Genomic DNA, 11,886 nt, shown 5'->3' with positions numbered 1-11,886 from the left:
CCGAAGAATAGCCAATCGAAGTGCTTAACTGGAGTTTGGGTAACTTACAACCTGTCCTCCAGTTAACGCACTGTGCATGTTAACACGATTGAACTCTTGCTCATTTTCAACAGAAAGGTCCCCAAACAACGTTACAATAAATGTATGTTTGTTTTTGTACATTTTAGTTGATCTACCTGACGGAGGATTTCAGTGTATCACGTGCGGAAAGAGATTCAAGTTCACATCAAAGCTTGTAGAACATCTGCGCGTTCATACCGGAGAGAGACCATACAAGTGTAAGCAATGTGGGCGGGGCTTTACTCAAAAAGGCGCCCTCAAAGGTCACATGATCACTCATTATAATGTGTAATTTGTGTGCCACTTCCCAGCTAAGTATGTTTATGAAATACATACATGTATGTGCAAACTTTTGAGCCTTCTTGGAAATATTTCTTTTTCGATGATAGAAAAAAAACAAGAAGTACTTAAAGTCATTGATGAAGACAAACTATATATCTATTAAATTATCATTTTATTGAAGGGAGTGTTAGAAATTTGTTGTTAGATCTTATCTTTGTTATTATGAAATCTCGTCTTAATCGATTAATGGTAGGAAGCATCAGATAGATGAAAAAAAGTTAACAATTTATGTCTTATTTACTTGAAATCACATTTGAATAAATTTAAATCCATTTTCGTCAACTTGTGTGCGTTCATATTTTAGATTATTCTTTATATTGGCTAATCAAGGTCACGTAGTTAAGTCATTAAAAAAATTAAGTACATGTATTACACAATTAAATGGACACCATTTTTGTGTCGCCTCGAAAAAGGCGACATATAGGGTTACTTAGGTCGGCGGCGTCGGCGTCCCCTTAAGCTTGCCCGGCGCATAAGTCAGTCATTATAAGTCTGATTGACTTTTAACTTGGTATGCTTGCTTCTTATAATGACCCGAAGTGCAGTGCACAAGAACCAGTACTCTGCACTTCTTATTTTTTGAGTTAGTGCCCTTTGTTAATTTTCATACTTTATTTTTGTCCAGGCCATTTCTCCTAAAGTATAAAAGTTATGGACATGAAAATTCATAGGATGATATATCTTATTAAGAAAAAGTGCAGTGCACAAGAACTGGTACTCTGCACTTCTTGTTTTTATGCCACCGCAGCATCTGCGATGCGTAGGCATATAGCGATTCACCTGTGTGTTTGTGTGTGTGTTATATAGATTATATAGTGAACTTAAAAAATCTACTTGTGAAAAACCACTAGTCCAATTTCAACCAAACTTGGCAGGATTGTTCCTTGGGTGAAGGGCTTCCAAAGTTGTTCAAAGAATTTCATTCCATGCAGAAATCTGGTTGCCATGGCAACCAAAAGGAATTATAAGAATAAATTTAAAAAATCTTCTAAAAGCCTAGAGCTTAGATATTTTGCATAAGGCATTGTCTGGTAGACCTCTAACAAGATTGTTCAAATTATAGCCCTGGGGTCAAAATTGGCCCCGCCCCGTGGGTCATTGATTTTCACTATGTACATTTAGTAAAAACTTAAAATATCTTCTTGTAAAAACCCAAAAGGCCTAGAGCTTAGATATTTTGCACAAGGCATCATCTGGTAGACCCTTACCGGGGTCATTGATTTTCGCTATATGTACATATAGTAAAAACTTAAAACACCTTCTTGTAAAGACCCAAAAGGCCTAGAGCTTAGATATTTTGCATAAGGCATTGTCTGGTAGACCTCTACCCAGATTGTTCAAATTATAGCCCTGGGGTCAAAATCGGCCCGCCCCAGGGGTCATTGGTTTTCCTTATATGTATTTAGTAAAAACTTTAAAAAAAATCTTCTAGCAATTGACAAATGGTAGAGGTTAGATATTTTGCATGAAACATTGTGTTGTAAACCTCTAGCAAGATTGTTCAAATTATAGCCCTGGGGTCAAAATTGCCCCCGGCCTGGGGGTCATTGATTTCAATATATACATATAGTAAAAAATAAAAAAATGTTATTATCTGAAGGTACAAGGCTTAGAGCTGTAATATTTGTTAAATAATATCATCTAAAGGTACTCTACCAAAGTTGTTCAAATTTTGCCTCTTGTGTCAAAATTAGCCCCGCCCTTGGGAGCCATAGGTTTATCTTATATGTATATAGTTAAAACTTAAAAAATCATCTTCTCTAAATTTACAAAGGATAGAGTTAAGATATTTTGCATGAAACATTGTGTAGAGAACCTCTAGCAAGATTGTTCAAATTATAGCCCTGGGGGTCAAAATTGGTTCCGCCCCGGGGGTCATTGATTTTCATTATGTACATATAGTGAAAAAAAAATTTTGTCTGAAGGTTCAAGGCATTCTAGCTTTGATGTTTGATATATAATATCATCTATAGGTCCTCTACCAAAGTTGTTCAAATGTCAAAAATTGGCCCTGCCCGGGGGCAGTGATTCTCATTATGTACACGTAGTAAAAACAGAAAATAAAACAAATGTTTTCTGAATGGGAGAAAGCTATAGCTTAGATATTTGACTTGAAATGTTGTTTGGTGGACCTGTATCAAGATTGTTATTAAACCCTTGGGTCAAAATTATGCCTTGCCCAAGGGGACAGTGGCCTACTTTCTTGTCCTTTGATGTTCAGCAATGACATTTTGACCATGTGCACAGTTTTAGTTGTAAAATTGAACTTTGACCTAGATTTTGATGATGTGACCTACTTTCTTGTCCTTTGATGTACAGCTATGAAATTTGAACCATGCGGTGGCATAGCATTTTTCTCAAATGCAATCTTGTTGATTTATTACCCTTTATTAATTTCCATTCTTTATTTTTGTCCAGGCCATTTCTCATAAAGTTATAAAAGCTATGGACTTGAAACTTTATAGGATGATAGATCTTATTGATAAGAAGTGCAGTGCACAGGAAATGCTGCTCTGCACTTCTTATTTTATGAGTTATTGCACTTTGTTAATTTTCATATTTCATTTTTGTCCTGGCCATTTCTCCTAATCTATATACACATCCGACTCGCGGAGTTCTAGTTCATAATACTTTTTTAAATTTCCTACCATGATATTAGCTCTCACACCCCATCAAGGACGAGATTGATATTGCTACATCTAGGCTGACCTACACATTGACACATTATATATTTGTGCAGTCATAGGAGATGGGTAGTTTTGTTGCGTTACACCAACGTAATATTGAATCAAGAAAGGTGTTAAACAGATCTGTGATAAGTGAACATATATTCTTATATAAGCTATTTGATTAAAAACCAAGCCCCACAACTTTGTTTCTTTAATTTTCATTATTTCTTAGTTTGTTTAACTTTTTTACGCCAAGTTTTACTTTTGCTTATGGTTAATCATCGCTGGTCGATCCTCATAGCTGGAATCACTGGATAAATAACAAGTAATTACCAATTTATCCGCAAGTAACCGACCATATTTCAGTTCATTTACAAAATTGCCTAAAATATGCCTCAATAATAATAAATTATGCTAAAACGAATACAAATTTTGATTTTAACTTTTGTTATTATAACTTATGCCGATATTACAACGTTTGTATGGTGGAGACATACTTCATGGCGCCTTGGTGGATCCGAACGCTACCTTGGATTCAATCCTGTAATGAAGACGTGCAAAACTCTCGTTCTGTTTAAGCCGATGCGCCGGCGTGCATTTTCCAGCACCTACCATACACAAATTCAATCAAACTGAGCCTGAAACATTTTCAATTTTGCCGTTTTGAACGTGTTTAGGTATTCTTTTTTTGTCTATATTGCATCATTTTACTTGACATAAATATCGCGATACCACCGGAATACTACCCCCTATTCTAAAATAGTACGCATATTTATACTTTAACATCTGAAAATGATGTCAAGTGCAATTAAAAGAATGTTTTTAATGTCTCATGCAACTCTTATTTACGGGATATTTATTACTATTTGCTCCTTAGTTTTCTTCATAATTTGTGGAATACATTTTTTACATTTTTCATCGTCGCTTCATTACCGTATTTGGCCGGTGAAAAACGGACTGTACATATTAAAAAAAAAATAAGAATAAAATATTATCTCAGTTATTCTGAGAAGAAGAAACTAATCTGTGCTTTAGACAGAATTTTCAACAGCAGAAATGTCAACGCTTACTTATATCAACAAGTGTATTGATTAAAGACCATCAGAAACAGGACGAAGTGACAACCAGCCCTTCATGATAATGTCCCTCGGGCTAATTAAAGCCTTTTGAGGCAATTATTCATGTAACACGCCGATTATCACCTGGCAATGGTAAATGTCATTTCAAATCTAAAACGGAATATCATACAAATCGTATTTGTTTGGCATCAGAAAATGGTGTTTTATTACGAAAATTGATAAACGTTATAAACATATATCGCCGATCCAAAACACGGCATATTCCACATGGACTTGTCGAGTTTACCTTAGGTTAGAGTTTTGTGCCTTATTACTCTCTAAAGAAGAACCTTCAAGTCAGTCTGCAACGGAATCAGAGAAATCGTGTTAATGGTTGGCACAAGAAAATTTGACGAAATTAATGCACATTCTGTAACAAATCGCCGTTTTAAGAAACGGCCACGCTATACGGCCTGTCGAGGACATGTTCCTTGGGCCTTATATCGCTATCAAGAAAAACCTCTAAATTAATTTGAGGGCTAATCCACAACGGAATCAGACAAGTAATATTCACACGATTGGCACCAGAACACAATCGATGTCTCCTTAAACTTGTGATTTTTGATAATACAATAATACTTGATTTATTACAACAAAATTAAACGTAATTTCATGTTATCGTCGACAATAGCGGACATTTTCAGTGTACTCCGTGACTGACAGGTCTTTATCCGACAATAGACACATCTTCTCTGAAAAAACACAATGACACAAATATACGTTTTCTCGATACAACACGTCAAAGGCTAACTGAAATATAAATTTCAATGTCAGGACATATTTCGCTTGTTCAAAATTATATTCAATATACACAAATCAAAATTTAAGTTATTTGTTAACAACACTCAAACTGATAAACTAAAATGTAAATTCTTCATCATTAATAATTCAATAATAAGGTTTGGGAAAGTATATGTATCACATGTACTTATATACATACTGGGACAAGCGGGGTGCTGAAGGGGATAAATTCTTGGGCAGTATATAAAAATGTTTATAAGAATATTTTTCGTGTCAACCAATCAAAATTCGAACATGATAAAACGAATATTATGTTTTATGTATAGGATATCAACCGAGCTTGAGGTTTTTCTGTTTGGAAAAGACCTGGTCATCAATTTCATGTGACACCACCCGAGGTATTTAATGCAATTCGTGACCAGCTTTTTCATCACCTTTTGCGAGCTTTTTTAGACATTAAATGAATGTTATATTGTGTTTTCTGTAATGGGCATGTGGACGAATATCACCAGCAAGGGTTGTAACAAAAACTTACACTGGTTGTTCGCAAATATACAGCTGTGACCTATCACACCTCTCATCATTCCAGCCAGGTATAGATCTCAGGTCCATACAATTCTCATTTTGAACGAGGTTATTTGGCTCTCCAGTTAACCAATTTTTGTAACCGATATCTTCATTTGTACTAACCCATTTCCATTCTCCTTCATTCATCAAGTCGTTACCGCCAACCCAATGGTTCACTATATAAATATAAATTTAGTTTCATTAAATTTTGTGTTTAAATATAATTAAATTGGCCTGTATAGATACGTACATATTATTCAATAAACTGTAAGTAGTCATACATATCTTTAAAACAACAATTTATTTTCATGATTTGTAAATAAACTTCACAAAAATATTTTTTTTTAGATTTCATATGCACACAGGAAAAATATTTGGTTCAACACATTTTATTTATTACAAAGTAAGTTTGACACTGCTTTTGTCTATTAAAATGTAAGTGAGATTGCATCAATTTTGAATCAACCCATGTTTTTATTGAAACAGCCAAAAGTCGTGATTTAAGTATTGCATAGAGGAGCTTACAGTATATAACCCCTCCAAGAGAAGTCTCAAATATTTCCTAACGTGTCGATTTAACATATTGAACTGAACAACAATTTAATAAATCGATAGCTATTTGAATAGGCCTGTTTTATAAAAAGAATGATTATAACCAACCTTTCAGTCTTTGAACTTCATTTTGCAAGAAAGCATCTTCTGTTTGTGTAGTTATGTCAGCTAAATATGCACCAAAGGTCTTACAAACTTCCTGTAAATTTATGACAAATTCTGATGAAGGACACTCAAACGCATCACCCACTATCGTGCACCAAACATTAAAACATTCTAAATTTCCTTGATTTGCGAAATTCGACGTTCATATCTCTTTAAATACATACATACACTTTAATCTCATAGTAAATTTCGCGAGCCAAATCAAATTCAACCAAGATAAATGTATTTCATAATACACTTATGACAAGTCCATGCTATATACATGTATTACTTTTGAGGTAATTGCGTTGAAGGGCGAAGTAAAAATGTATAAAGTCTTTATCACTAACTTGTATGAGACTTTGTAGGGACATTAAATATGACCTGTTGACCCCTATTGACTATAATTATCGTTAGGTCATGGCCACACTAACTCATAATATTCAGTTATAGATTTGTAAATCTTACAAATTTACTACATGTAGTCATACTATTTTTAATACATGTATATAAATGACGCACTTGTATTGATACAGCAGTTGACTGTTAAAAGATATGAAAGTATATAAATATGCCACTGGGTCAGCAGAAGAAATAGGAACACACATGTCCTATGCGAACGTACCTAGTTATCTCTTTTTTCCTGTTTATTATGTTAAATATAAAACCGTTGCTATCTATATGAAGTTAAACGGTTATCAGGACTACTACAAGTTCAGATTCTGATATAACTTAAAGCTGAATTTAACATATTGTCGTAAAGGTAAACCGTGTTTTCTTTTTTTTAACTTATCAAAGGATTCAAACCTGAGCAAGCATCCAAGGTTCGGTGTCATGACTAAAGTGATAGCAGCTCGAATCATGTTTGGTCCATCCAGATGGACATTGTGCGCCACCTATATCAAAACATCACATTATATAACTGTATATAGGTCTGGATCAATAACTCGTGTATAAAATTTCAGATCATTTGCTGACTTCGTTAACCTGGAATAATCAGTTTTATTGTGCAAACTTACCCATGTTTACATGTTATCTATTTCTAACGTTTCCGTTTTAAGTGCATAAATAGGATTATAAAATAATTTCAATTTTATTATTTTAGACTAATAGACTTCAGAGGAGTTCCTTTAACCCATTACTTCATATACACGCCTTTTAACGCCTTCCCCCCCCCCTTTTTGTTGTCTCAAATGATGAAAAAATGCCTTATTTAGGCCCCAAACACTTGTTTTTGTTTGAGAAATGTTGTTAAAAAAAGTGACCTCTTTTTCGGCGCGGCCCCCCAACCAAAAGATACATCAGGGGGTTGCCAGAAGGGGGATGTGCCCCCTTCTGTTTGGGGGGGTTGAAGGGGGGTGGAGTCCCCCTCATCGCCAAGAAAATTTTGGACTTGTAAGAGGCTGTAAATGACCCCAGATTGATCATAAGGTAACGTGTAACCAACGCTGAAAAGCATTTGACTCTATCTTAATCCATTGAGAAGTTGCAGCACTTTGAAATCAATTTTGATGGAAAAAATCAACGCAAAATAGTGATTTTTGGCAATTTTGAGATGTCCCCTTGTTGCCATGGTAACAGAAAATTTAAGCCTGAGCATGTTGTTGCACGGGCAATGGTCCAGTCAACATTTGTGCCAAGTTTGATTAGTGTTGAAGCAGTTTTTATAGTATTATAGCAATTTGAACTTGTAACGGGAGACTTTTCAATGAAAACAGCCATTTTTCACAAAATGCTCATGAAGTAATGGGTTAATATATTAGCCGGCTATATTTAACACATGTGCGCCTTTTATATTTAAATTCAATCGGTAGCGCTATAGTACGGTGCTTTTACGGTCTTGGGTCCGAGTCGCAGTCAGGATGTACAGTTTTTTTCACACAGTTACATGTGCCAGTGTAGTAGATGCCTTCCTTCATTTACTGGTATGATATACAGTTCGAGAACGTCGTCAGTTTACAACAAAACGAGCCGCAATTTATGGCACAGTGCCTTGTGTCGTAGAGAGACTTTAAAACCAATTTTGAGGCTTGTTCTTAAGCCCCTAACATTGACCTGAGTGACCACCACCTGAGGTGAAATGCAAATAAAGCTTCTAAAAATAGACATACCTTGCCAAGAGAAAACAACAAGAATCAATGTAAGTACGATCCACATTTTCATTCCTTATCAAAAACTTTATGAAGAAATATAAAACCTTTAGTGGTACATGCTGACCTTCAAGATAATGTAACATTTAAATATACAGTATGATTTCATATGTTTATGTAAATTAAGTTATTTGTAAAGTTTAATGGCAATAGTTAATATGATGATGTTGTTATTGATGTTGATGATGATGACTTGAATTAAAATGTATAGCTGAAACTGAAAAATACTGTTTGCAAAAGATCACAGATAAGAAATTTAATCAATGAATATTTGTTTTTACTTTCTTATCATAACGGCCTTTTAAATAGTTCTTATTTTAGATAAATATATGTCAACGAAGTATGTGATGCATTGGACGCAATGAGACACTATTTTACTTTTATAGTTTACTTTCTTTTCGTTTGTAGTTCTCTGTTCCGTTACTTAGCAGTAGCAAACGTCAAAATGTTACCAACTGTAAGTGCAAAGAATGTAACAGCGCATTTCTGTCCGTTTCCGTGCAAATTTGGCAACAAGATGGTATGTTATCCTCCCCCGTGTCCTCCACCGCCATGTGTTGATCCTGCAAGGAACACATCAGATGACTGTTGTTTAGGCTGTCCACACGGTGAGAATTTGCTTTCTTTTTTCTACTGTTTTTGAAGTAAATGTGCGTTTGTACAGAGTCACAGATTGGTCATGTCGAGCGTAAGGTGTTCTTGGTTTAACACAAATACAGCCAACAACTGCCGTCATAATAGGAAACTTCATTTCCGGTATCACAAGAAAGGCAGCAAGCACCACCTTGATGCTGAATAATAACGCGGCATCACGAGATTTTTATGACTTGATATATAGATACATATTTAGTTAACTGTTTATATTTTTTATTTCTTTTCATTTTTTTAAGCACATTTTGTCAAATCTCGGCGGTTGATCAATTTTACCGACTTTCATGAATGATGAATAGTATATAATTACATTTGTATCCATATAAGACTGACAACTAATACAACATGATTCCGGAATCAGCAGTGAGAGACAAATGACAGAGATCCGTTGTCACGGAACAATTTCACTTCGCTCGAGGATCGAACCAGCGACCCCTGCATTTATTTATATTGTTAAAAATAATGTGAAGTGCTACCTTAATTATGGGGTCGAAAAGTTACGCGTAAGCGTCTGATAACGATCAAGGCTTTATTAATCGAGGAACAGGACATGAAGTGGTTGCAAACTTAGTTCAAGCTACAAAAGTGGTCGCAAACTTGACAAAATTGCTACCGAGTCATGATTAATTACAATACGGCACGTTTTGTCATTAGGTAATTTTATGTGTATGTTTTTTTTAATTTTTTAATATTCCCATTCCTTATAACAATATTAACGGTACGCTCGATTTAAGGTTTCTACTTCCTAGCTTCTGATTTGACAAGTTATTGAAGATATAATTTGGTCATGCACATATTTTGAGATTTGACAGGTGACCATTCTGGTCAGATTTTCTACTAATTTATTCATATCTTTAAGATTTGAATTTTATCAAACAAGACAAAATACATGCTTATTTCTGTCAAGTTTGTGTAAATGTTTTAATTTGTTTGTTCTAATTAAAGTTTAAATACACACAGATATTTTGTTCAAGCGCATTTAAATTCAAGAAAATGAGCATAAAAATCGCACTGGATTGTCACTTGCCAAATTTCAAAATATGTACGTGACCAATTGATATCTTCAATAACTTTGTCAAATCAGAAGTTAATAAAATGAAGCCTTACACCGAGTGCGTCTTAAACATTGTCTTGAGGAATGAGCATATTAAAAGAAAACTCAAAATAAAATACTGACAAAAATACGCGCGAGTGCTGTAAATATTCATGTCGCGGTAGCAATTTCGACAAGTTTGCAACCACTTTTCTCGCTTGAACCAAGTGTGAAACCACTCCACGTCCTGCCTCTTGATAAATGGTCAATATTAACAAGTGCGAGAAACACAGATAAATATTTGGTACGGAAGTTACCGAAAATGTCCGAATTTATACGAACAAATTATGAACTGAAAATCTTAATTCTTGAAAATATTAAAAGGATTCCGTTTTATTTGCTTTGCACATACTTAAATAAATAATATTTATTGAATTTTGAAAACTTTCAGGACCTGATTGTAGAGGTCCTTCCGGGAGTGTTATTCTATGGAACCATTGGAAAATAGTTGACGGGAAAAACTGTACTTGTAAATATATATTACAGGACGCGGTGTGTGCATGAAGTTTTATGTTTCTTATTTCGTGTAAATATCATTGGCTTTCATGAAAAAATAAATATTATATCATAATTTTTTTTCAATGTTTAGAATGTAAATATTCAATCATTTTCCAACTGGAATAATAACAGTTTATCCTCTACCACATCCGCGCAATCAGGTCAGACTGGCTAGCTTGAGATTTTAAACAATATACCCCCAAAAGTATTTATTTTCAGTACCTAAAATGAAAGCTAGACAAGTCCATGTAAGAAATTTAACAGATAATGAGATAAATATTAAAAAGCGGTCTTACACATCTCGACTACGCTGGACAAAATAGGTCCAAGACTTTGTCATGATATTCAAGAAATCATGATTACCCTTTCTACTTTAAAACTGACTGGCCAATTAACTACTTAAATTTCAATCGTTCTTTTACAAAATTACATATATTCTTGCTAAACACATTTTTAATGTTACTACGCCAGCAGTCGATAAATTTTTAAAAAGTTCAACCGACTGGTTCCCGATGCGAGCCTAAGAACGTGCATGAATATAGTACCAATATTATTAAGTCATGTAAGTGAACTTACTATCACAGAACACAACAAGTAAACAAGAGGGCCATGATGGCCCTGAGGTCGCTCACCTGTATATAGCCCCCCCCCCGGGCCAATTTTTACCCAAGGGCTTTTATTTGAACAGACTTAGTAGACACCCATAAGAAGATGTTTCATGCTAAACATCTAAGTTCTAGCTCATTGGGTTTTTTAAAAGAAGATTTTTTAAGTTTTTACTATACACATATAGTTAAAAACAATGACACCCCTGGGGCAGGGCCAGTTTTGACCCCCGGGCTTTTATTTGAACAAACTTTGTAGATATTTACTTCAAGATGTTTCATGTATAATATCTAAACTCAAGCTATTTGGGTTTTTTCAAAGAAGATTTTTAAGTTTTTGCTATACACATATAAGGAAAATCAATGACCCCCGGGGCGGGGCCAGTTTTGACCCCAGGGCTTTTATTTGAACATATTTGGTAGACACCCATTAGAACATGTTTCATGCTACATATCTTAGCTCTAACTCTTTGAGTTCTTTAAAAGAAGATTTTTTAATTTTTACTATATGCATATAGGGAAAATCAATGACCCCCTGGGGCGGGGCCAATTTTGACCCCAGGGCTTTTATTTGAACAAACTTGGTAGACACTCACTAGAAGATGTTTCATGCTAAATATCTTAGCTCTAGCTCTTTGGGTTCTTTAAAAGAAGATTTTTTAAGTTTTTACTATATGCATATAGGGAAAATCTATG

General features: G+C 34.6%; 1 protein-coding gene and 1 long non-coding RNA gene across 2 annotated transcripts; one reads left to right on the top strand and one right to left on the bottom strand.

Annotated features, from left to right (window-relative positions):
• Positions 1-4,757: 4,757 nt before the first annotated feature.
• Positions 4,758-8,427, bottom strand: LOC132733116 (perlucin-like protein). The gene is made up of 5 exons (XM_060719718.1): positions 8,305-8,427; positions 7,001-7,089; positions 6,158-6,248; positions 5,466-5,673; positions 4,758-4,881 (listed from the first exon to the last, which is right to left on the bottom strand). The coding sequence occupies exons 1-5, from the start codon at positions 8,354-8,356 to the stop codon at positions 4,857-4,859; spliced, it is 465 nt and encodes a 154-aa protein (XP_060575701.1). The 5' UTR covers positions 8,357-8,427; the 3' UTR covers positions 4,758-4,856.
• Positions 8,428-8,679: 252 nt separating this feature from the next.
• Positions 8,680-10,663, top strand: LOC132733117 (uncharacterized). Its single transcript, XR_009626132.1, has 2 exons — positions 8,680-8,951; positions 10,479-10,663. It is a non-coding gene; the product is annotated as an uncharacterized LOC132733117 (long non-coding RNA).
• Positions 10,664-11,886: the final 1,223 nt, after the last annotated feature.

Source organism: Ruditapes philippinarum, unplaced genomic scaffold (genome assembly GCF_026571515.1).
Source record: "Ruditapes philippinarum isolate M1 unplaced genomic scaffold, ASM2657151v2 ctg524_1_1_1_1, whole genome shotgun sequence".
Lineage (NCBI taxonomy): Eukaryota > Metazoa > Mollusca > Bivalvia > Venerida > Veneridae > Ruditapes > Ruditapes philippinarum.
This window is presented reverse-complemented; position numbering and strand designations above follow the sequence as displayed.

What these genes read in the sequence shown, in the direction of transcription:
- LOC132733116 (XM_060719718.1), bottom strand. Translation starts at nt 8,356, where the DNA reads ATGAAAATGTGGATCGTACTTACATTGATTCTTGTTGTTTTCTCTTGG. An exon ending in TGAAGTTCAAAGACTGAAAG is followed by an intron (nt 5,674 to 6,157) that starts GTTGGTTATAAT and finishes ATATTTATATAG; the next exon opens with TGAACCATTGGGTTGGCGGT. An exon ending in TATATTTGCGAACAACCAGT is followed by an intron (nt 4,882 to 5,465) that starts GTAAGTTTTTGT and finishes GTGTTTTTTCAG; the next exon opens with AGAAGATGTGTCTATTGTCG.